Genomic DNA, 27,763 nt, shown 5'->3' on the forward strand with positions numbered 1-27,763 from the left:
AACACTATTTGATCAAAACATGTCACATCTGTCTTATAAAGACCTCAGGGAACTGTGTCAACCTGTGTAAAAGTTAAACATGTCGATGAGATGAATCAAATCCACAACAACTACATAAATGTATCCACTAACTATTCAGAAACGTCCAGGTGACATCCCTCTTCTGAGTCTCTCTGTAAAGCTGCACTCGCTACTGGTTATTTCTGAGATTTTGGATGAGTGAGATTATTGGCGTGTTTTGTTATTGTATCCAAAGCTCGTGTAAAGGCTCCGCCCTCTTCTGAACAGAGGCGGAGCAGAAGCTCATTTGCATTTAAAGGAACACACACACAAAAACGGCGGGTTTTTGCTCACACCCAAAAAGGGGCAAATTTGACAAGCTATAATAAATGATCTGGGGGGTATTTTGAGCTGAAATTTCACAGACACATTCTGGGGACACCATAGATTTATATTACATCTTGTGAAAAACGGCATAATTTTAACTCTACAATATAAATTACACACATTAAACATACATTTTGAAACATTTTAAAACTTTAAGTGCACCATAAGGACTTAAACTACCACAAGGATGTAATTTTATGTGCTTTAAGAATCAGACAATCATATTAGTCCTTATAAAGCTACTTGGTAGGAACTCATTTCCTTAAAGGAGAACTCCGGTCAATTTTAACATTGAGCTCATTTTTTTGTACATTTGGAGTGCTGTCAATACAGAGAACAACGACAAAAATCGGTGTTGCCTACACCGTGTTATTCTATTTTTAAAATTTGCACCCTGTTGACTTCAATGGGGCAAGTACTAAACCTGCTTTTAGCCTCTTAACATCCTTGATGTGTCATTACAAGTGCACAGGTCATGTGAGTGATTCCTTCAGAGTGAACACAAGTTAATCTGACTGCAGTAGATGTGAAAGAAATGTATAAAAATGATGTTATTTAAGCCAGCGCAAATACCTGTTTACATCCTGTTTTTCGGTTGAAGTCCAAAGTAGTCGATTGCAGAGTTCACACGCATAGGTTTAATACCTATGATCACGCGCGTGAACTCGGCAATCGACTACTTTGGACTTCAACCGAAAAACAGGATGTAAACAAAGGTATTTGCGCTGGCTTAAATAACATCATTTTTATACATTTCTTTCACATCTACTGCAGTCAGACTCACTCGTGTTCACTCTGAAGGAATCACTCACATTTTCTGTGCACTTGTAATGACACATCAAGGATGTTAAGAGGCTAAAAGCAGGTTTAGTACTTGCCCCATTGAAGTCAACAGGGTGCAAATTTTAAAAATAGAATAACTCGGTGTAGGCAACACCGATTTTTGTCGTTGTTCTCTGTATTGACAGCACTCCAAATGTACAATAAAATGAGTTCAATGTTAAAATTGACCGGAGTTCTCCTTTAAGGCCCTGAAATCACAGAACAAACTGTTGTGAAGCAAGTTCAAACTAAATTAGGCCAAAGCACTGTTTTGGGAGTTCGAAACAGCTTGCCAAAGCGAACTTTCTGGAAACGGTTCACTCTGGCTGGTAAATATCTACGAACTTCCATTGGCCCGTGGTGATGATGTAATAGGTGGGTGTGGCTCTGAGGCTCCGCCTTCTTTGACACAGAAATCTTCTCCAGTTCATTTCTTCTGTTCAGTCCCTCGAGGTCGGACGTTTTAGTTATGCGTTTATTTTGTTATCGAGTGGAAAGTGCGCACATATTTACACATTCATCTAAACACCGCTCTCAGCAGTGTGGATGGCGTATGGATGTTTTAAACGGTTTATCACTGCTCAGGTATTTCACCCTTGAAGAACCGAAGAACCGAGAAAGTTGTAAAAAAGCATAATAGGTCCTCCTTAAAATGGAGGTCTCAGACTTCTGAAACCCAATGAATGTCCTTTAAAGTGTGGAAACTCTGCGACTCTGCTGCACTGTTGTTGAGACGGAAGATTTTCACCCTCCATTACACTTGTCTGTGTGGTGAAGTAATAATAAAGCGTTCATCCATGCGTTTACTCACGTGGCCGTGCAGGTCTGTGTTGAGCAGCATAAGAGCACAGATCAGCGTGTGGACACCGTCTGCGAGCATACAGAACATACACAAAATCATATACACTCACGTATGGTCTTTTTATCATATGTGACACATAGAGAGGTAGAGGTAGAGGTAGAGGTAGAGGTAGAGGTAGAGATAGAGGTAGAGAGAGATAGATATTTACCTTCAGATAGTGTGAGGGATGGATTGCACTGCTGATATCGATGGGAAAAGTGAGCTAAGATTCGCTCTCTCTCCTGCGTCTCGCCCGTCAGTGCAAATTCTATTAGAAATGCCCTGAAATAAACAAACAAGAGTAAACCAATGTCCCGAGATAAACACAAGCTGATGAACAAAATATTATAAGCCTCTGTCATAAATATAATTGATATAATCCTAAATTAAATGTATAGATACAATTATACAGAAGTACAGTATTTTTAAATTGACTTCAAATCCCACACATACATGCATATATTATAATAGTTTGTGTTTATGTAATATATGTGTATATATATATTATTTATATTCATATATATATATATATTAGGGCTGTCAAACGATTAATCGCATCCAAAATAAAAGTTTGTGTTTACATAATTTATGTCTGTGTACGGAGTATAATTATTTTCTATATATAAATACACACACATGCATATATATATTTAAGAAAATGTGTTATTTATATATAAAATATTTATATATAATATAAATTATATAATATATAAAGATATATACACAGTATATACATGCAAATATTTCTTAAATATATATACATGCATGTGTGTGTATTTATATATAAAAAATAATTATATACCGTACACACACATATATTATGTAAAAACAAACTTTTATTTTGGATGCGATTAATCGCGATTAATCGTTTGACAGCCCTAACATATATATATAACAGGTATATATAGTGTGTGTGTGTGTGTGTACATTAACATAATACTAGATATACACACATATATTATATAAATACAAACTTTAATTTTATAACTGATTAATCGCGATTAATCGATTTGACAGCACTAACACACACACACATAACTAACATTACATGATTTATTACTAGTATTTATTAAAATTCCATACTACATCTCTCTCTCTCTCTCTCTCTCTCTCTCTCTCTCTCTCTCTCTCTCTCTCTCTCTCTCTCTCTCTCTCTCTCTCTCTCTCTCTCTCTCTCTCTCTCTCTCTCTCTCTCCTCTCTCTCTCTCTCTCTCTCTCTCTCTCTCTCTCTCTCTCTCTCTCTCTCTCTCTCTCTCTCTCTCTCTCTCTCTCTCTCTCTCTCTCTCTCTCTCTCTCTCTCTCCTGTGTGTGTGTGTATTATAATACAAAATTAAATGTATATATATGAGTCCAGTATTCTTCAGGTGAATTATTTACCACTTGCATATTTAATGTGCTGACCTTAGCGCTTGGTCCAAAGTCATTCCTGTAAAATTGAAGTAGTGCAGATATTCCTCTGCTACCATGCGACTGAAGTCATTGCTAAAAAGGAGTCAGATATAAGAAAGACAATCAAAGAAGATGACAATGCAAGAACAAACAAGGGAGACGTGGGACGCAGGGTGACAGACGTTGTCCGAGGCCTGTCAAAGATGCATCGTGGAGGAACATTCCCATGGTGCACCTGTCAGAGAGAGAAAAGCTCTTAAAGTACAGATGCTCTGAGCAATACAGGCAAAACCAGAGAATAAAAGCAGCATGAAAACCTGCTTTATATAACACTAACACTCCAGCAGAGACCTGCGCAGGACAGAGAGAGAGATGGAGAAGTCACAAGGTCACAGGAAACACAGTGAAGATGAGCAAACTTACTGAGGATTGATTTTAATGTTAACATGAAATTAAACTGAAATCCATTTGCTTTCTAACATGTTCCTGTTTTTTTTGTGTACAATTCAGAAGTGTACAATATCTCTCTTTTTTTTTTACTCTCATTCAGAATTTAATAATACTGGAAATAAGTGAATGTGATTTTACCAAGTGCAACATGTTAAAAGAGGTTAAACAACATTCCAATCAACCAATCAGATTTGAGGGTCAAGCTTACAGTATATGTCAAGTTTAGGCTTAAAACCAGGGTTAGATGCTTCTACATCAGTGTTATTCACCTGTCATTTCCCTATGATTTTAGGGATAACTTAGGGGTAGAGGGTTAGGATTAGGGGTAGAGTTAGGATTAGGGATAGGGTTAGGACTAAATTTTCAGACAGGAATGTTGTTCCAGGATCAACAAAATATGTTGATCCAGGAACATGTCTTACTTGGCAAAATCATGGTAACCAATGGAAATAACATCACAGCATTTATTTCCATCAAGAGGTGCATCTTTTTGGTCAAGATCTTGTATTGACAATACAAGAGTCAAGTCTCCTCCAGCACAACCCAAAGACTTTCAATGAAATTAAGGTCTGGACTCATAAGTGCAAATTCATGTGTGAAAATGATTCTTCAAGCTCCTCCCAACCATTCTTTCCAATTTGAGCCTGATGAATCTTGCTTTGTCATCCTGTGGTCATGATGTGTTTTCCTACATGGTTGTTTAAGAAATGAAAAGCTACACACTCACTCATCGATTAGGGTTAGAAGAACTCTAGCCAAACATATAATAACATAATAATCGCTTGCAATAACGATCCAAACAGCAACAATTATTATTATTTTTTGGCCGGGTGTGTGTGTGTGTGTGTACCAAGAGAACACTGATGTGTCAAGGGAACATTCAGGACATCCTGTACTAGCATGAGAATCAAAGAAGATTTACTTACTTTTTACCCAAATGACGTGCAACGTCACACTTCCTGAAGCCGTCGAGGTTGAAGAGGCGTTTGGCCAGACGTTTGGCCGCTTCCAGGTCGGCACGGTTGCTGAGAGTGTCATTACTCCCTAAACCCAAACGCTCACTCAGTTCCTGATCCAACTCGCGGTCCTGCGGCGAAGCGAGGAGATTTCTCTCTGAACAAATACACAAACACACACAAAGAAGGTCTTTCTGTTGTGCTGAAGTGACCTGTGACCTGAGCTGGGAAACATGCTTTTACAAAACTCAAATCCTGAACTAAATTTCCTCACTGAAAATAATGGATTTATTTTTGTTGTTGTGGTATTTTTGAAAAAAAAAAATTGACCATGGTGTATGAATATGGTAATCTTTCAGTATCATATCATTCACTACACCATCACAGAACCACTGCGCCACTTCAGTACTTTTTTTGTAAGTGATGAAAACAGAAATATAATAGACTAAGAAACACTATTTCATGCTAAACCTTGGAACTTTCCTATAAGAAGCTCAAAAGCCATTACAAGATATACAAAGATATACAAAAAGTTCTGACAAACCTCTTCTGTGTTACAATTTTCCACATTTTTAAATAATATGATCACAAATAGAAGTGTGGGAATTATATAGTGACCAAAAACAAATGTTCTTCAGTATAGCCGCTGACATTAAACTAAATGACAAAAATATTCAGAAAGCTTCTTGCATTGTTTGAAAGGAGATCACATGTTAAATCAGGTTTAATTTACACTAGTAACACTGCCGTTCCTGTAGTATCTGTGGGATTTTGGCATAAACTGTGCTTTCCAAGCCGAATAGCGACAACAAACAGTTTTACATTCAGAAATCATTTTGTAATTCTGTTAAACTGTTATTGCGACCTATTGATCCGATTTCCCCTGGTTTCTCTAAATGAACGTGGGAGGCTGAATGCCAGCAGTCCTCTCTCTTTCTGACCTTCTTATCAATGACTCATGCTAAATCCACACGAAAAACAAACCACGGGCAGAAATGTGTGAAACTCAAATAAAGACGTCTGGAAGCAGTTCTTAAAGAGACAAGCACGACAAATGAGTGGTGACTCCATTTCAGGGTTGTTATTGTTGGTGACAATTTATTTTAAGGTGGCATAGTCAGTTACATGTACTTACTATAGTAATAACAGTAAATTATGCATAATTACAAGTAACTAACCCTAAACCAAACCCTAACCACAAATAGCCTGGGAAAACCCAGACAACTTCCGGCAAATTCAGATTTGCTCGAGAAGTAGTCTGGCAAAGAGCTCATTCAAGCCCATTTCCATGGCCTAGAAATCGCGGCACCAATCAGAAACGTTGAGGCGGGCTTTACACAATGACGATCGCTCTGATTGGTTTTAGGTCTATCCAATTGCGCCCAGAGGCATTTGAGCGACGTCCGTTCAACTTTTAAATGCATTATTATATTCAAATTGCAAACACATGAGGACAGTCTCCATGAAAGACCCACTGGCAGATGAACGTGCTACTACATTTCTCTCCAAAACGGTAGGAAATTAAATTAGATTTAATAGAGGATTTTAACAGTGACACGATGATTGACAGGGCAGTTTACGTGACAGGATGCACGCGACAGATCCGTCCGATAAAGATGACGAAGTAGTGTGTCCCAAAGCTTGCCTACTTTTTTGCTACACATTCAAAAGTAAATACCTTTTCTTCACAAAAAGAGTACATACTTTTATGGCGTAGTGTAACTTAGGCAAATTGGGACACAGCATATGGCTTTACACGATGACGATCGCTCTTGACGAGGCATTTGAGCGACGTCTGGTGACGCCCCTTTGGAAATGATTTGTCTTTGAGTTATGGTCTGGCAAAGCTCCAGTTACTACTGAGAATGGTCTGGTTTTAACCAGGCTAAACCACAACCGTAACTCTATAGTAAATATGAATCAGTACTTATTTGAGTAAGCGTAACTACGTCACCTTTAAATGAAGTGTAACCAATTAAAATGAAAACAGAAAATATAAAAAAAACTCAAAATATTAGCAAAAACTATAATTAGTATACGGTATCAATGATAGTAAATAAAATAACACTGCTCCATATTTCTGGATGGATCATCTAACAGGGTGAACAAACTGATAGTCAGACGTAATGTTAGCCTGAAGAATAAGCACACCATTAGAATTAAAAGCATCACCACTAACAAAATAGACAAATGCATTAATAAAAATCACTTGGCTGCAGTAAATGCACACAGATCCTCAAATGTGATTGTCTACTCATTTTGGGTTGCTGCTAGGTTTCTACAACAGTTTTTCGCTAAATACTTTTATATGAAACTCATTAGGACAATGTCTACTACAGGAGTTGAGTGATGATCTGCATCTTCTTTCCCAGCCGCTTGTACTTGTACCTGTTCAGTGTGTGGCAGCGGGTCAGGACGCTTCTCTCCTCCAGCCCAGAGCAATGCCAGCAAAACACTGAGTGCTGGGCTTTTCTTCTCACACCATCTCTGCCGAAACTCCTCTGTGCCGTGACTCTCTGGATCTGAGCCATGTTTGTGTTAGCGCTCGTCCAGCGAGAAGCTAACATCTCAGGTGTTCGTGGACATCTCCGCTGCCGTTTTAATCTCGGTGTGACTGAATTAATCTGTCGTTTAGTCGTTTATGTCTGTATTCTAACGATCCTGAAATTCCAATCCATCCTTGAACTGTTTAGTACGGCTCACAAACTTGACAGATTATTCCATCCTAATAGGTTTCCCACTGATTACTCTCTCTCTCTGTCTCTCTCTCTTTGTAAACTTTGTTGACGCTCCCTAATGGCCTTCTCAGTTCAGTGTGGCATGTAACATCTCTCAGTCTCTCCTCACTTCACACACACTTTCAAATGTATACACATCTCGTTTTATTTCTCACGATTCTCTAGATTAATGATAAGCAAAACACTCATTTGGTCACGAACCGACTGCAGATGAAGTCCCTCCTCAAGTGAGTGTTTAATCTTTCTCTGTACACACAGTTTAGTTATTTACAGGTGTAACAACAACATTCTGCAACTAAAATCACTTAGATTGAATTATAATTAAGGTTATTCATTCACTTGTGCATTAAAGTGTTAAAGTTTTGCAGCACAGTTGTGCGGTAAACATAATCAGCAGTGCATTGTGGGAAAGCCAGAATAAATCTGATCATACATTCGATAATTCGATAAAAACCTACAAAAAAACTAGCAAAGACAACAAAACTAAGTATAAGCTTTAAATATGCACACATACACACAATACCGCTCAAAAGTTTGAGGTCAGTAAGATTTTTTGTGAAACAAATTAACACTTTTATTCATCTAGGATACATGAAATTATTGACATGTATAATGTTACAAAGGATTTCGATTTCAAATAAGCATTGTTCTTTTGAACTTTCTATTCATCAAAGAATCCTGAAAGCAATATGTATCACGGTTTCCATAAAAATATGAAGCAGCACAACTGTTTTCAATAATCAGAAATTTTCTTGAGCATCACATCATCATATTAGAATGATTTCTGAAGGATCATGTGACACTTAAGACTGGAGTAATGATGCTGAAAATTCAGCTTTCATCACAGAAATAATTACATTTTAATAATATTTCTGTTTTTAATGTTTTTTTTTTCTTTCAAATACCTGCAGACTTGGTGAGCAGAAAAGACTTTTCAAAAACATCTAAACGACCCCAAACATTTAAATGGTAGTGTATATTCACATGCAAACAGCTTTATGATAAACCTTTTCTCTGTCAAAACGGAAATCAAAAAGGAAAGAGAAAAAGAGAGAGGTTTTCTGTGTCACTGGGCTTAAAGAATGTTTAAACTGCTCCATAATGATGCTACTGTTCCTGCCATGCTGAATGAACGACACACAAACAATTCTAATTGGCATAACAACTGAGCACGCAAATTAGAAGATATCCAAGGATTTGATTGGCAATCCACTATGCAGTGTACATTTTATTACTCAACCTGTTGCACCGGATCTATTACCAACTTAGGAATTTCAATGCAATATTTTCTGATGAAATGTGCGTGGTTTGATCAATATGAGCACAAGCGATGCTTTTAATTCTAATGGTGAGCTTGGTTGGTTCTAATAGTGACACAAATAGCACTTGTGAACGACTGTCGCCACCTGGTGGTCTAGTTGAGCTACTACAGGAGTGATGTGCAGTGCTGCAAGGTGACTCCAAACACACTTAACATTTTACAGCAGATGCTAACTTGTTTTATGAGACAAGAGACATGGCAAATTTAAAATGTATTAGAGTATACATCCTATAAATTAGAATTTATGGAGCAAAATTCCGATTGTGAAAATAAATATAATTTCTCAACCTATTCCCAGCCTCTATGTTTGTCTCAAGGTGATCTATGCGGCAGTTACTTCAGTTCTCTGCCAGCAATCGGCTTTGTCTTTCATCTGTCCTCTCTCTCTCTCTCTCACACACACACACACACACACACACACACACTACACACAGGAAATAATGCTTACAATCCACCTCAAGAAATTCACACCTAGGTATACTGTCAAACCAAACTGAAAATAGAAAGTGTATCACATATGAATTAATATAGGCTTAGAAATTACAAGTGCCCCCTCCCCTCCCAATAATTATACCATTTTACATTTTAATTTAAATAATATGTTGCCATTAAATATATATATATATATTTATGCAATTTTTGTCTTCTTGATTGTAGGTTGAAATATTAGGCATTTAGAATTTTTTTTGGGCACTTTTCCTCAATATTCACCCAGATTCAAGTCATAGTAAATCAAAGTACAGTATGTTTCACTTCAGAAGAGACTGCTGGTTGCAAACTCCATCTGCTGGAGAAACTGAGCTATTGCAAAGACTAAAAGAGTCTATGAGCAATAACGTATTTGTATCTGTATAACAGGTATGCTCAGAACGGCATACTTCCATACTACTACATTTTCCACAATTTACAGTATACAAACAGAGCACACAACTAAGTTTTCCAACCTAAAACACACAATTCCTCACTTTAGTGATGAAAATGACACAAACCTGGGCAGTGAAAGTGGTGGGTTGATCTGCCAGCTCCGCCCGTTGCGATCGTCGGACCCACTGCTGAGGCGTTCACTGGATGGTGCCCGTGTGGCATCAGTGTCACCCGTTATCGTCAGCACAGACTCTGAGAGGCTGGGCATCTCTACGTGAGCCAATGGAGCAAAGCTGAGCTCCACGATTTGCCGCACACTCTGGTAGATCTGACCCTGCACTTGTGGAGTCAGTGTGGGAAGGTCAAAGGTCAGAACAGTTTGAGTACTAGAGGTCAGAGGGTCGAGACTGTCCAGACTACTGTAGGACGTGCCTTTGGCACGATGTGACTCCATGATGTTCTCAAAATGCCTGCTGAATGTGTCTAAACTGTCTCCGGACTTCCTCCGAGGGCCACGGACCAGGATGGGAGATTTCAGAGCTGGGTGGTTGTTAATGAAATGATCTCGGGGCCTAAAAAAAAAATAATAAAAAAAAAGATTACCTTGTTATTTCTGATATTCTGCACCAGTAACACATTAAATATTTAAAGTTTCTTGAAAGAAACCATCAGTATGCGTGTTTACCACTTCCCACCTCTTTAGCATAATGCTGTAAAACTCCTCTTCTTCGTATCGCTCCTGATCGGCCAGCAACCTCCTCACATCGCCCTGCATCCTGACAGTGACCCAGCTCGCAACACCCTCCTCTTCCTCCTCCTCCTCATCCTCCTCCTCCCCATCCTCCTGTCCATCTGTTCTTTCATTCGGCATCTCTCCTAGAGGGCTGCTCCCAGCACAGGAAGTTCCCATGACACTTCGATTACTTCCAAACGCTGAGTCAGCGTCCTCTTGCTCGGCTAACAGCACTTCATCTATATCGGTCTCCCGATAACATCGTAACGGAACGGCGTCCAGATCGGTCTCAGAGTATTTTAAAGTTCGCCGAATTATGCCAGTTTTGGGGGAGGTGCCTGGGGCGGCAGGGGGCGGAGTCACTAGCTCCACCTCCACATGTTGAACGTCATGATTAGCTCTGAGAGCGAGCTCCTCAAGTGGCAGAAAAGAGGGCGGGATTGGGGTGGAAAGACCACTTGGTGGAGCTGTGGAGGTTTCTGGAACATCTAGGTGGATAACATACAATATTCATTCAGCTATGAAGGGAAATAAATCAATCCATTTTGGTGCCATTGATACTGACAATGTTTTGCTGATGACTATTCCAGCTCAGAGATATTGCAGTGTTATCCCACTTTTCACATGAGAATGCTCAATGAGTGAGTTACTCAAACACTTGCATACACTTGAAATGATCTTAATGTACTTCAACCATAAAATAATCATGGAAAAAGCAATTAATTGCTTTTTATGGAATCTAGATGATCTTTAAAAGTGACATTAAAGAGGTCAACAGGCTACTTACTCTTCTCTCGTTCACTGGCAGTGTTTTCTGCTGGAGTGCCAAAAAGAAACTCCCACTTGGCACGAGCAATTTTCTGACAGTGCAGAGATGGACCTGGCACCAAAGAACCACCATCGGACTGTAACCCCCACACAAAATAAACACATTAACTTATAATAAAAAGTGAACAGCCTCATTCATTGGAAGAAACTTTAAATTGTTCTTAAACCACTGTAGAATCATTGGTAGAATTAGACCGTTAATGTAAAAATGGTTTTATGAACAATGTCTCACCTGTATTCCTGATGATGGGTGATCTGAATGGTTGCTGTTCTGGCTGGACTCAGGTGAGATGCAATCTCTGTCTCCTAGGCTTCCCGTTACTCCACTGGAGCTCGGGGATGACCCAGCCAAAGCCTGGTGTTCTCCAAACCCCTGTTCATCCTCCCCTCTCTCCCCATCTCCCTCTTCTAATACCACTGGCCCTAGAAGCAAAGCCTGCCTTCTCCTCCATTCTGCCTGTCTCTGTTGCTGCGTTATCCTGGTCATCTCCTCTACTCTTTCCCCTGGGCTGTGGTTTGCTCCACATACTGAATTGCTAACATTCTCCTCTCCCCGTTCTGTGACCTCAACCCTTTTTTTGTACACTGGACTGCTGCTCTTGAGAGTCCCTTCAAGTTTTTCTGTCAAGCTGAACTTCACTTCCTCTTTCTTCGCCTGCTCTATCCACTGCTGTCTAGATGTCCAACTGACTGGAGAATCGTCCACACTCTGACCGATGAACAACCGCCTGGAGATCTCCACGCTTTCTGCAATGACATGGTCATCCCAGTCCTCCTCGTCCAGGAACCAGGGTTCCCCGGAGGTCCACTCCTCTCCAGTGTACTGTGGAGGCTTGTGACGGTGTAAAGTGGGGCTGTTAGAGACCGGCAGGTCAGCCCTAAGCTGACGAGGATCTCGGAGTGGAGAACACACGTCTGCATTGGACAGACTTGGACGAAGAAGACGAGACGGGAGGGCTGGAGAATCAGGGGCTCCCACTGGGACAGAGCAGAAGGAGTGATCGGCCAGGTCATCTCTTAAATCTGAGCTCTTAGTAGCTGTTGCTTCATGCAGGTGCGGAGAAACCCCATTTGTTGCAGGATGGTCTTCATGCACAGGTATGTTCATCTTAACAGCCAAATGCTGCACTGGACTCTGTTGCAAGGTCTCATGCTGGATTTCTCTCGAAGGATACCCATAGTTTGTGCTGCTTAGATTAGATGAACCTCTGAAAACAGTGGGAGGAGGAGAACTGCGGACCTCGTTGAAAATAGTTGAAACCTTGGTGGCCTCTTCTGCAATCTTGCGGGCTACCTCAGGACTGTTCAGGGCTGAGGAGTTATTGCTTCCACTAAGCTGGTTCAAACCATGAGTGGGTGTGTTTGTGAGGCTGGTTCTTTGTCCTGACAGAGGCTTGTCTTCAGCCCGGCTTCCCCAACTTTGACTGACTGGTGTGGAACAGTCTTGCTTTGAAGGGAGGTTCTGGTTGGGGCATCCTTGAGACCTGGAGGTGGATTTCTGCTGGTTGTTATGCCCTGTGTGTGATGAGAAAGCATCTGATGCTGGGCTTTTGGGGACACCACATGCAGCTCCGACCCTGCCTGGGTCAGGTTCATGGCGGTAGGCACTGCAGTTTGGCACTGGTGAACCTGCCCAAGACTGGCATCGTGCCCTCTGCCGTTGGTGAAACTCCGGACTCCAGTCTGGGCCACGAGAAAACTTACACCTCAACTGGGGAGAGCCAAACTCCTCCAGGGCTCGCTGTGTTGCTGCTTGACCGACGGGATCCAAAGTAGAGGAACAAAATCCTGGATAACCCATGTGCTGGTGAAATGGACTATTATTGCAGGAAGACTCATTAGGGTGAGACCGCTTTGGATCACTACACCTCTTACGTGGGCAAGCAGCTGCCTCCTTTGTTCCACTGGGACTGTTACAAGGACTCTCCACAGTTTTGATGTGGGGCTTCTCAATGTAGCTAAAAGTGACCACGGACCTCTGTCCGGGCTCTGGTTTAGAGTCCTGTTGATGACTGCAGACTTGACAAGGCGTCCCCGGACCAGATGTCCGTCCAGAGAATGACAACGAGTGGACATGTTTCAATTGTTTACAGTCAATGTTGTTATTGAAGCCAGAGGACACCTGTTGGAATGGTTCCTGCTGGGGAATGCTGCGTCTTTGAGGGGAATCCAGATAATTGTGTGAGGGTTGTAGTAGGAAGCTTACATTTGGTCTGAATGTGCTGCTGGGAGGTGTGGAAAATCCTGAAGCCACCTGTGCTAATTTGGTCAAAGCCTCAACAGGACCATCTTGCTCCACTGTTGTTTCACAGGAACTACCTTTCTCATCATGCTCTGGTGGGGATCTCACCTCCACATACAAATGCAGGACTTTTCCAGTTTGAGACATGGCGTCATAACAGTACAACACAAAGAGACACTGAGATGAAGACTGAAGAAAAGACAGACAGAGAGAGACAGAGATCCTTTTCCTGTTCTGGTCAGGTTGTGAAATCCTGTGAATGTATTTTTAGTCCATGGAGAAGCCGTCCTTCAGATACCCTCTCCTGCCAGACCAGCTACTACAGATGGAGATGGCATGGACCATTGCACCTAAGACATAAAGAAGAAAAGACAATTAATGAATTGCTACCTAAATGTATGGATTTTTTCTCTTTGCCACAATTATTGTTGGTTTTCTCAAGATTTATAAAGTGATGGTGAAAGTGACGTGATGGCCAAGTATGGTAACCAATACTTAGAATTTGTCCTCTGCATTAAACCCATCCAATTTAGTGCACACACATTAGGAGTAATGAGTAGTTAACACACACTGGAAAACTGTGGACACACACACCTGGAGAAGTGGGCAGCCCGGGGAGCGAGAGCCTTGTTCAAAATGCTCCTGCTGGCTTTGAGAATTGAACCCACAACCTTAAGGTTATGACTCTCTAACCATTAGGCCACGTGTCGACTGCACAATGACTTTAAAGCTTAATGCATAATGCACAATTTTCTGTAAAGCTTCTTTGAAACAACATGGCTTGTGAAAAGGTTTCTACAAACAAAAATGACGACTTAAATATTCTATGTAGTGCACAAATGCCATTTTGAACGTCTGTTGACATTAAATGTTAAAACAGGGTCTGTAAGGACAATTCAAATTGTTCCAACATCTAAAACTTTCTTTCAAAACAAAACAATGTGGCAGAGAAGTACAGTGCATTTCTCGTCATGACATATCAGTAGAAAACCAATTACAGAGGCAGCGACCCCATTATATCAGCAGTGGTCATCTGACTCATTTTCTCACTGATGACATACTCATTCTATCGTTCACCCATCCATTTAGCCTACACTCTAGCCTATAGTACTAACCAAACAGAGAGAAATGTTCTCCAGCAGAGACTGAACAGAGATTTCCAGGCTGCATTTCACTGTCATACTATTTTGAAATCGACTGATGATATTTTACCCTTTTTTTTGCAAAATCTATTTTTAACAAATCCATTCTGCATAAGAAATGCCAAATTGACCATCTGCATGAAAGGATTGGCTTATTTACTGAAATTAATCCCTTAAAATCCAACATAGTTGTCCACACACACACACCACACTCAACACACACACACACACACACACACACGTTATGTGTTAAACCTCAGTGACTCATACAGTAAACTCCCATTCAGGCCTAAGTTTTAGCAATGTGTATAAATAAATGATGATACTGCAAAACTGTAGCTTTAAACCATGTAAAGGAAAATTTCAAATAAGGGAATAAATACACATGAATTTGGCATTACATAAAGAAATATCTGAATGCCATGATTGACCAATCAGAATCAAGTACATCAGCTTTGAGAACTTTGAAAAAAGGGCTAATTCTCCATCACACAGGCAAGTTCAAATAAGCCATTGTGTATTTTTTCTTAGAAATATGAAGCTCCTCTACGGAAGTGCTTTCTGAAGCCTCTGAGACGCCCGGTGATTGATTGAAGTATCTCTCATGTTTCTCACACACACACACACACACACACACACACACACACACACACACACACACACACACACACACACACACACACACACACACACACACACACACACACACACACACACACACACACACACACACACACACACACACACACACACAGACACACACACACACACATCTGGAAGTGCAGGTGAATGTCATTGATTTTGCTGTTGCAGCACAAGTGAAGGATAAATGAAAGCAGCTCTCATGTCAACAATTAATCAATGAAACACACATACCCATAAAACCTACACTGACACCGTTTACACCAAGAAAGGGTCTTTATACTAGCAAGCCAGCACCACTATACAGGTCAAGGTTTTGCTGGTTGGCATGTCCCAGTTAGCCCCTACTGGTCAATGCCGTAACAACACCATCTGGACCCAAAAACATCTTCCTCCATTGATAGCTATTTATGCATTTATTTATGCATTTATGCATTCAAGCTACACATTTTTAACAGTATATTAGTTGAGTGACTTCAAGACTAATCGGTCAAGTTTTAGAATTTCAAACAGCTGGTTTCAAAAATGTTTTGTTTCTGGATTAAAAAATAAATAAAAATAAAACCTGTGCACATTTAATAGTGTCCAAAAGCCTGAAACCACAAAAAAATTATCTGGAATTTTGTTCATTTAAACCTGTAAATGAATCGAAGTTTTCCATGATTTTGAAAGTGTTTAAACAGAAAAGCTATGATGTAAAATAAATTATAATTATTTCAAATTCTGCACTATATATACACAAACATATCAATACAAACACACCAAAGCTAACTTTATTTGAGAACCCATATTCTCGAAGTTGTAATGTTTAAGTTAAGGGAAAAAAGGTGTTTATGTGTGCACTTGATTTGAGTAAACAGAACTATTGCTCACACAATTGCAGTGAGCCTCATGTGAACTGGACTGGGTTATTGCAATAATAGTATTTATTTATAATGTGAAATAATTGTATTTATATGCTGCAAATTAACATGTGCAATATCACTATTTATATGCTGCTGTCAAACTCTTTTTAGTATTATATTTTAATGCATGTTGTAACACTTTTTTAATTATATTTTTATATTTTTGTGAGCCAGTGGAATGGAATTTCGTTCATATGTGCACTCAAAATGTACAGTTGAATGACAATAAAAAGCTATCTATCTATCTATCTATCTATCTATCTATCTATCTATCTATCTATCTATCTATCTATCCAAATGTAAGGAAAACATCCGTACATGTAGGCTATGTATATAGTTGGTCCAACAATCAAAATTCTATGACCAAATTAATATTCATGAGATATGCAAGTAGATTCAAGCTATTCACGCACACACAAAACAGCCTGAGTTGATCCTTACAGTGTAACCCTGCTCTGGTTCCTCAAGATCATCCCTCTCTCCTTCACTCATTTTCTCCCTGGACTTTCTCTCTCCAAAAATACTCGCTCATCCTTCAGCACTGCGGGAATATTACAGGCCATCTCAGCTAATTCACTGAAAACCATCTGTGCCGTTGGGCCATTTAAACACCTTCACACCTTCATCACCAGCTCTGTTACTCTATTATAACCTTCCTCATTAAAGGCCTCGCTAAATACCACAATCTGCTGCACTTTATTTTCCAAAATGCCATGTGCAGTTTAGTTGAGAAACATGAGAGGAAAATGCATGTCGCCAGGGTTGGTGAGATTCACATTGATGGGTTTTAATTGCACCGGGACATTCACTATAACAACAGATCCACTTTATAGAACAGTCACAGAGGAAATAATAAGACATTGCAACAGCCGTAATGAATCCTCTCGGCAGTCAGCGTTCCCCAGGTGCGCATGTTTACAGGCAGAATCCCAGTCTAATTAACCAGTGCCACAGAAACCATATCTATTGTCAACAGAGCAGGATCTGTGCTAATATTAGCCGACTGGATGACTACCTGAATCCAGTCCTCAGATTCTCCTTCAGAAAACACACAGCTCACTGTTTTCATGGCTATATGAAATCAATGGACACTATTTACTGTTAAAGGGATATTTCACCGCTGGAAAGATGAATGTGTATTTAAATTAGGTAATTTATGTAGTAGAAATGTGAAATTATTTTAGAAGTTGGTGCCTTCTAGCCTCTAGAAATGTATTTTTGGCTCATGTGGATGAAAGACAACAACTCCCAGAATGCACTTGCTTCACTGCCCTACGAGGACACTCCCAAGCCACGCCTACCGGTTACAGAGGGCAGTATCGGGAGAAATGATACAACTAGGCTACTAGTGACTCGAAACTGAAAAGACAGCGTTTTATCGTGAGATCCCCCTATGGACGGGTTGAAGACATGCGGGACGAGCGCCTCCTACTGGCTGGAGTCTCTCGCCTCTGGACAAAAAAGCCTCAGATGATGATGCTAAATGATGATTTTTGCGTCATCTGAGTTTTTTTTTCAGACACACAATACAGAAATCTCTCGTCTGAGGGGGACATGAGGGAGGGAAGCACGGTCAATCGAAAATACTACCAGGTTTCTACTGATACAAAGCTTAATGCTAATCGGTGAAGCATCCCTTTAAGACCTATGAAATAAAAAATTGGACTTAATTGGTGTTGCTAATTACCCTGGTAATCCAGAGTTCTCGCGAGAGCACAAGTTGAATTTGCTCAGCGAGTTACTCTGGTGTCGAGTAATGATGCTCATTAAATATGCCCCTCGATCTGAGCTGCACCAATCACATCGGGTTATCAGATATAGGCGGGCCAGAGGCGAGCTAAACAGATGACGACAGCGCTGTGACGGCGAAGTCATTAGTAAACATTGCAAGATGGCTATGGATGAACACCAGTTCTTTGAAACGGCTTTGGCCGCTACAATGAAAGATTTAGACTCACCTTTTTCTCTAAAAGAGGAACAGAAGACGCCGCTCTTCTGTTCCTCTTTTATCGAATCGTTCCTTTGCAAGAAGGGCGTTTTTGCCGACCGGATACAGTAAGAGTCTAATCTACCAGTTAGCTCCGCTGGTAGCTAAGCGATGTTGTGATTGGTCGTAGTGTTATCCAATTGCGTGCAGTGAGATTTTCAAATGCATGCTTGATGCCGCCCCTCGAGGTGGCCTATTTTCATTAGTCGACGCCAGACCATTAATCTTTTAGATTTAGGTCTAGATTTCCAGGCTATTTGTTAGTAAATTTCACTAATAAATATTACAAAGAAATGGCATGTACAGTACGTAACATTGAATTAAACAAGTTTAAAAAAGTTAAACATATTCCATTAATCTTTGTTTAATTGACAACTTCGAAAAATATTTTTACAGTGTGGCTGTAGGGGTCATTTATATGCTAAAATGTGACATGATTCTATGATGCTATGATACAATATAAACATGATTCTATGATGGCAGAATTTTCATTTTTCTGCAAACAAAAAATTAATTTCCTTTCTAAGAAGTGAGGAAAAACACCCACAAGAACGACAACAGGAACAAAAGAAGACGAATACAAATTCAAGACAGCCGTGACAGCAAAGCTCCTTCTGATCAAACTGATCCGCATGGATTTAGCACATTTATTGACTAATAACTTTCCTCTGAATTATAAGAAAGCCGTTCTATTGAGCACTGAGAGGTGAAAGCTGTAGCCATAGAGACAGAGATCTCTCTCTCTCCTTCTCTTTCTGTCTGTCTCTCATTCTCTTTCTCACGCCACTTACAATTATTCACACTGCATTGAAAGGCACACCTGTCACAAGTATATATAAGAAGGAGGCTACTGAAAGTCAAACGCTTGCTGTCAATAGGACAGGCCTCTACAGGTCGTGTGTGAGGAGCTCGACACCGGATTTCAACATTAGTGACACATTTACATTCAACATCAGCTGGACACAGTCCCACATTTGTATAGCGAAAAGACAAGTAAAAAAAGAAGAAGAAATGTATTAACTCCAAAGGTTCAACAATATGCAAAATTAATAAATACATGCATAAAAAACACATTGAACAAACACTGAAAAACTGACAAGAAATTAGCACAGCAGCAAAAATATACACCTTGGCTACACATTGACATACACTCTCATCTAAATCTGGCTGTGAAGTAAATAAACATCAACAACACTCGAGAAGAGGAAAGTGTGCATGAGGGATGGCCGAGCTCTCGTTATCGTAAACGTGCTGTGACTTGTCCTCATTCCTGAAATATATTCAGAAAAGATTGATCAACAGCAGCTGTGTGTTATATTCTTCATGAACACAGAGATGCCAAAAAGACTATTCCAGAAACCTACAGAGAATTCAGCAGCTCTTGTGTTTACCCTTCCAGACTCCTCCCTCTCCTGATCAAACTATTTTTACAACTTCTATTTTTACACAATATGGTCAGGATGAATTTCACACAGAAGGTTTATATTTAGGCTTAGCGATATTTCAAATCCTAACCACAGGTACAGTAGAATAGCCATGCTTAATGTAACAAACACCACTAATGAATTAATCATCTAAAATATATCTATCCATCCATCCATCCATCCATCCATCCATAATAATAATAATCAATTCTTCTATCTATCTATATATCTCCTGATGATCTATCTCTATATATAGGGACATCCCGCGTGACGTCACGCCATTTGGAGCAGCCATTTTGACGGAATAGAAAATGCTAAACCGCCGGTGATACTCATAGACAGTATAAACAGAGACGGGCTCTGGTATAAACTACATTGATCCTGCAGCTCGTCGCGATATTCTATCATGCCCGAGCGATGCTGTGCAGTTGGATGCGATCAGATACGTGATCATACAAAAGGAATAGGCCTATCTTTATACCGTATCCCGAAAGAAACAAAACGGAGAAACAAGTGTTGGCGGCAATATACAGGCAAAACGCTGATGGTGGTGCTTGGCTTCCAACTGTTTGTGATATAGGTACAAGAAGAAAAATGTAAACAAATAATAAAAGTGCATGTAAAATATACAATAAAGTTGAGATGAAATTATACATGGTTACTTGACTTTTTACGTCTATTCAGTTTTTGTAACATGTCCATGACAACCGATAGCCTGCTTTGTCTTTTGTATGCTTTTAATGAAGCTCTGGTGTAGCGTGATGGGAAGTGAATAAGGTAACGTCAGCTGTAAATGTCACCGAACTCAATGTCAGGAAGTTTTTCTAACTTTACACATTAAATGCCTGTAAAAAGAACTTGCGGTGCTTCATATGGATCTATGATTCCTATCTTCCTCTTGTATACTTGATATATATTTTTGTGATGCTAATAAGTGCGATGACGTGAAGAGTTAGCTGAAGCTAATAATAGTGGTGGGGGAAAACTCGATTCTGTTCAGTATCGAGATATTTTGCGCACGCAATTATATCAATACTGTAGCGCAAAGTATTGCAATATTTAGGCTAATTATAAAATAATTATACTAATAATTCTATCTATCTATCTATCTATCTATCTAAAATCAATCAAATCAATATGCATATTTACTGTAGAGGTACGTTGTCATTTTCCAACGGCTTTGAATGGTGATCATCCAATCAGAATTTGATTGATTACAACGAATCAATTAATTGCCACTGTTACACTCGTTCTGTGCTAGTCAGCCAATAGAGGCGACTTTCAGTCTTCATATTAACCTACTAGCTACCATAATAATTACTATAAGCCCAAAGATCAGAAATCAGAAGCCCATGAGTCTGTCTGAAATCCTCTGGGTTCTGTCACACTGCATGCATTGAGCATTAACAAGCGTGTGCGTCAATCATGCAACGTGAATCATCCACATCTGTAACGCAAATGATGTGGCATGATGAGCTATGTGCCAAAGTTTAGTACTTAGTGTCAGGATTTTGTTCAAATCCCTCACACTAAGTGTGTATGAGCGATAGTAATAGTGAAGCTCAGCCTAGCAAACACCACTAAAAGAGGCCAAAAATAGCAAGTGCTGATGTGGTCCAATGTATCTTATTAGCTCTCTCTCTCTCTCACACACACACACACACACACAGTTCCTACAGACCTACTTTCCCCTCCTCTACTTAATAGGATTTATCTCCTTCAGTCTGTGATACACAAACACACACACCTGCAGTCCTGAGCCAAGTCCTTCTATTAACACGGCTAATCTGAGACCTTCAGGGAGCGGATGAACCCTTTCTACACCTTCATATCTGAAGAATTGGGGGAATCTCACTGAAACATGTCCAGGCCTTCATTTACCTTTAAATCTAAAGAAAAAAAAACTTTTGCATAAACAAAATAAAGTCTAGTTTTAGGACCATCAAAATTGCATTGTGAACTTACTATCATGACAATTAAACACATTCGATTAAACATATATATTAAAGAAATTAATAATTTTATTCAGCAAGGGGTGCATTAAATTGATCAAAGATGACAATGATGACATTTATAATGTTACAAAATACTTATATTTCAGGGACAGTAAATGCTGTTCTTTTGAACTTTCTATGTGTTTTCTATGCATTAAATAATTTTCAACATTGATACTAATAATCAGAAATGTTTCTTGAGCAGCAAATAATCATATTAGAATGATTTCTGAAGGATCATGTGACACTGAAGACTGGAGTAATGATGCTGAAACTAAAAATAAAAATGATATTATTATATATAATTAACATCTGTTATTTTCTCTCACACACACCACACATGTGTGTATGTACTTAACCATTCATTCTGAGGTGAACTATGACCTGGACATGTTCTCGACAGGTTTAAGACTCACTCACCTCTCTAGGATTCACACATAAAGCACTACATCACACACTTATTAAATAAACGATATGTCTCTTAGGACCTCAGAGTCTTATAGTGATAAAGTGAAGCTCGTTAGAGCGTAGTGAAAATTATAAATCATCCCAAAATAGAATAGAAACCAAAACATCACAACACGTGACCTTCCTTATCCCAGTTGCACAGCCCTTAAATCATCACCTTTACAACCTCGAGGACATACACACATAAAAACATTACTGTAATTCAATCCTCATGATACACACTAATCAGTTCAACCGTCATCTACTCAAATGAACACAGTTATCCACTTAGCTGGACGCCATTATGCATAATACTCAGACAAAGGCCATTTCCAAACCCTTTTTGTCAATGAGTTCTGGATCATACAGTTGATGTTAATGGCCCTGCATGATTGACAATCTCAGGCATTAAATAACATTAAGAATAAATCACATTTCAAACTCAAATAGTCTCTAAAATGGAATCTGAATCAAATTAGTACAGCATAATTTAATGGTACAAGCTCACTAATGGTCTTAAACTAACTTAAGACACACACACACACACATGCAAAGGGCATGTTTTCTTGAGATCAGGTGGTCTGAAAACAGAAACAAGGTACATGCAAGTCTTTTTCAATTGACTTGAATGGAAATGCTGGCCTGGATTACGCTGGCCTGCTAATGCATCTCTGAAATATCATTCATTTGATCTCATGGCGTACACAGCTACAGCATTTCAGAGCTGAATTACAGATTCCATGAGAAATACTGTGTTCATTTCATTTAGGGACAGATGGAGAGAGTGGGAGAAAGAGAAGAGCGTGTGAAAGGAGATGAATAAAAGGTTGTTGAGGGTGTAAAGAAGAAAGAGATTGTAGGAAGAAAAAGCATGAGTGGGCAACAGGCGGAGAGATGAAAGAGTTTCTCACTGACTCTCCTAAGAAGATTATTACATGAGGGAACGACAGATAATAACAGAAAATACTAATCGGACAGACAGAACGAGAAAGAGAGGAGAAGATGCCAGTGTAGAGAACTGACCAACCTAAAGAAAATCCGGTTTCTGGAATAAACAGCAGATATATGACTGTATTAATCTGAGTTTTTGCTCATGCAAACTAGGAGATGGTTTTTTAATGGCTGATAATGATCTAGACAGCAGGGTAGCGAATGACCTTTATAGAGCGTAATGATGTCAAATAACATTTGCTGAATATAAATGAAGAGCTATTTTATAATATTTACTCAAGATGACTAAAAAAAAAATGTAAAACAGAATTGCTGTATCCATTCTCAAGGCTGTTGGTAAATGATGTCCTGACACAAAGCACTTAAATAAGGTGAAATGAGGAATGTTTTCAGCTGAATATTACAAAATAACTAAAGATTTGCCTGGCATATCAATATCATATCTTTTTTTCTAACTAATAAATATACACTATTGTTCAAAAATCTTGGGGTCTGTAAGATTTTTTAAATGTTTTTGAAAGAAGTCTCTAATGCACATAATTGATCAAATATATTTTAAAATGTAATTTATTCCTGTGATCAAAGCTGAATGTTCAGCATCATTCCTCCAGTCTTCAGTGTCACATGATCCTTCAGAAATCAGTATAATATGATGATTTGATGCTCAAGAAACATTTAATATTATTATCAATGTTGAAAACAGTTTTCACTAATTTTGTGGAAACCGTAATACTTTTTTTCAGGATTCTTTGATGAATAAAAAGTAAAAAGATGCAATTCATTGCACACTTGTCTGTTATTTTTTTTAAAAGCTGAAGTGTGTAATTCTGCATCATAAGCACCACCAAAAGAAAACTGCAAAAATAATGACTTCAACAGTCTTCCTATACAACTCCTTGTGTCTGACAATCAAATAAAACCATTTGAATGTTCCCCGAAGTCAAAATTAACACTTTTCAACCAGAAATTGTTTACATTAAAATGGGAAAATGTTTAAAATGGAAAAAAAAATTTGCACACTTCAGCTTTAAAGACATTAAAGGCACACTATGTAATTTTTCGCCGCTAGAGGGCTCTTATTCAAGAGTTTTATTACACCGCAGACGAACTCTTCCGCTTCTTCCCGTCATATATGTGGGTATTTAGACACATTTGACTGTGTTGAAAGCTATGTTATAATGCAACTCTGTGCGTTTGCTACTATGAGACACTTGTTGCACATTGCAGTGAGCGAGATCGATATTAGGCATGGTAAAACATGGTACTCGCATGTAAATCAAGAAAATGAGATTTAAACAAAAAGACTAACTGTGTTGAGCGGTATAAGAATGATTCGTTTTCTGTCGATTAATGTATCCAAACAGTCACTCAGCTGTCTAATAAAACACATAATATATTAAAGCGTCTTTGGTGTTTCCATGGTTTCTACAAAATAAAACAACGGAAATCGAGGGTAACGCGGGTATGATGTCATTGATAGTTTAAAACTGCTCATTTCTCTGGATTTAAACATTCTTGGTTACATTTGGGATAATGCAAGTACACAAGTCAACAAAATATATAACATTGTTCAAGTGTTTTTTTGTATATTTTAATCCCAAAATCTTACATAGTGTGCCTTTAATGGAAATTAATGACTTGATTAAATTACTATGCAAAATTACTAACAATGCAATAGCATGCATCTCAAATATTACCAACAGATAATAGCGGAGAGAAAATAAGCATGTCACAGTTTGCTGATATCTATATTCCAATAGCTGAGGTGCAAATAAACGTCTTTTACACCCGAATGAAGTCAAAACTGACCTTAAATAATCACAAATATGATAAGCATGTCATGATAAATAGGAGTAAATATCACAAGTGTCTCATGTGAGGGGTTTTAGAGGTCAAACAGAACAAAGAGTGATTGCTTTATTAAACAGAGGATGACAGGACAACATGTCTTTCTTCACGCGGTCTCTATGAAACATCAGCTGATGAAGACAACACATCACAGACAGACAACACAAGCCATGACTCATATTTGCCCAATTTCATCTTTCTCTATCTCTTCTTTGCTTCCTCGCTCTTTCTCTCGTCGTGCTAAAGGACGTGGCATTCGCATCCCGAACCGTCAAGGCACCTGCAGCTTTAGTGTCAGACACTAGAATTCATCATCCTTACGGAGTCGAACGTCTTTCTCAGGACAGCATCTGCTCTAACCGCCAGAACCAGACAGAGACTGAACGAGACGCAACAGCTTTTAACAGCACTAATGATATATTGTCCAGGCTGATAAATCAGGCACTTTACAGACAATCTGAGGTTATCGCATCAGCTGTTAACAAGTTACTGTCTGTGCCAATCCACAAATCTACCAGAGCCTTGTCAACCAATAATATACATCTTCTGCTTGATGTTTAGAGTGAATTACAGGTTACTATTGTGTACCAAAACATTCAAAACCTTGTAGAAGTCTCATTTGATTTATATTCCAACATTTATGCATGAAGGCCGTACCCTGGTAATCCAGAGTTCTCGCGAGAGCACAAGTTGAATTTGCTCAGCGAGTTACTCTGGCGTTGAGTAATGATGCTCATTAAATATGCCCATCGATCTGAGCTGCACCAATCACATCGGGTTATCTGATATAGGCGGGCCAGAGGCGAGATGACGACAGCGCTGCGACGTCGAAGTCATTAGTAAACATTGCAAGATGGCTATGGATGAACACCAGATGTTTGAAACGGCTTTGGCCGCTACAATGAAAGATTTAGACTTTTTCTCTAAAAGAGGAACAGAAGACGCCGCTCGAATCGTTCCTTTTCAAGAAGGGCGTTTTTGCTGTTTTGCCGACCGGATACGGCAAGAGTCTAATCTACCAGTTAGCTCCGCTGGTAGCTAAGTGATAACTTCTTGTGATTGGTTGCAGTGAGATTTTCAAATGCATGCTTGGTGCCGCCCCTCGAGCTGGCCGATTTTCATTAGTCGACGCCAGACCATTAATCTTTTAGATTTAGGTCTGGATTTCCAGGCTATGAAGGCCGATATAATGGCAATACAACTTGAGTATGAGAGCAAATGTAATGTACACACACCCACGGGCGTAATTTCCTATGGGGACAGGGGGGACATGTCCCCCCCACTTTTCAAAATCCCATTGTGTGCTTGAACGAACAACAATAACACACACATTTATGCCAAAATGTCCGTTTTGTCGAGTATCCTCACAAGAACAGTCTTAAATGAGTTAAATAAAATCTTAAATGAAAGTCAAGAGTAAATGAGAAAATTAAATGCGTGAGATCCTGTCAGCGGCAGATCTTAAAGTGACAGCAGCCACTAATTCTGTCTGTCCGTAAAGTTAACCAAAGAACAAAGGGAACAGAGAAAATTACTCACTGATCTTGACTAAAGAACGCTTGCAGCTTTAATAAGGATTTATAATTTATGCAGTGCGGACTATTTGATAACCTTATTCAATTTCTGTACATTTCGTACCTGTTAAGACAGGAACGGTAAATATGACATTTATTATAAGGGTTTAAGTGAGGATTGTTTAAAGTTCACTTAAATTAAAAGTTGTTATATTTTCGAAGCCTAATAAATGTTTAAAATTTGGGGGGGGGGGGGGGGGGATCATTTTCATCGAGATATCGGTAGCTATAATATCAGTGATACAGGCCTTCATTCATAAAAATATGCTATTAAACAATTATTTAAAATATATTGTCTTTATGTTGTTTCTGCATTACAGTGGAAATTGAGTCTCACTTTATTTCAATTTTATTTACACACAAAACATTAATAGTGAACATTTTTGACTTTATAAAATGATTCTCTCAAGTCTCGGCAATCGGCCCCTATTAAACAATAAAAAAGTAAGACATCTTTTTGTTATACATAGTTTAGTAGCCTACTATTCTTTTTGGCAGAATTTATCATTATAATCAACTTAATTATTTTCAAAATTATTATTATTAATTATTTTGTATCACCATAGTCCCTAAATGTATATGTAAATTCAGGAAATGGGATTCAAATCGAAAAATGTTCCCCCATTTTGTGGGGAAACCAAACACACCATCACTCAAAACCCATTATTTTCTTAAATACATGTTTATTATCCACTGACAAGGCTGTTGGTAAATTCGGGAAGTTATACAATTGTGAAGAAAACTTATTACTATGTATTAATTTGCCAAATTGGTCCACACTGAAAAACATTTAATTAAATTTCCAGCCAGAAATTGCTAGTAAATTCCACAAATAATTACAAAGAAATGGCAAGTAACACATTGAATTAAAAAGTGACATTTTGAAGTAGAAAGACTCAATAATATTTGTTTTATGTACAACTTTGAAAAATATTATTTTATTTTTTACAGTGCAGTTCTTGTCAGATAATCTCAAGAGAGCCAAATATTGGCTAATGAATGGGCTTGATTGGTATATCAGAGTAAATGTGAGGGGAAAATGTGTTAAATAAGAGTTTACTTGATGTATTTATGTATAACTACATTTCATTTTCTCATCAAACAATATTATCAGCCATATCTGATATTAAACAGCACTCACTGAGCACACAAAAACTAATTTCATAGAAACTTATGTATTGTTTTGTGTCCAAACACCAGTAGCACTCCAGAAAGAAAGAAAAGGATATTCATTAACCTCAAATATATCAAAACAGCACTGAAGCACATCAGATCATT

The 27,763-nt window shown here is 38.8% G+C and overlaps 1 protein-coding gene across 1 annotated transcript in view; it reads right to left on the bottom strand.

Annotated features, from left to right (window-relative positions):
- The window catches only part of LOC307146825 (uncharacterized protein), an 83,587-nt gene that overhangs the window by 55,151 nt on the left and 673 nt on the right, over positions 1-27,763 (bottom strand). Inside the window, 9 exon segments of the mRNA XM_079851127.1 lie at positions 2,021-2,079; positions 2,220-2,332; positions 3,452-3,532; positions 4,816-4,976; positions 4,978-5,002; positions 9,894-10,340; positions 10,464-10,989; positions 11,289-11,406; positions 11,562-13,921. Of these exon segments, the coding sequence (XP_079707253.1) occupies positions 2,021-2,079; positions 2,220-2,332; positions 3,452-3,532; positions 4,816-4,976; positions 4,978-5,002; positions 9,894-10,340; positions 10,464-10,989; positions 11,289-11,406; positions 11,562-13,718 (3,687 nt within the window). The 5' untranslated portion in view covers positions 13,719-13,921.

This window comes from Squalius cephalus, assembly GCF_949319135.1.
Source record: "Squalius cephalus genome assembly, chromosome: 19".
NCBI lineage: Eukaryota > Metazoa > Chordata > Actinopteri > Cypriniformes > Leuciscidae > Squalius > Squalius cephalus.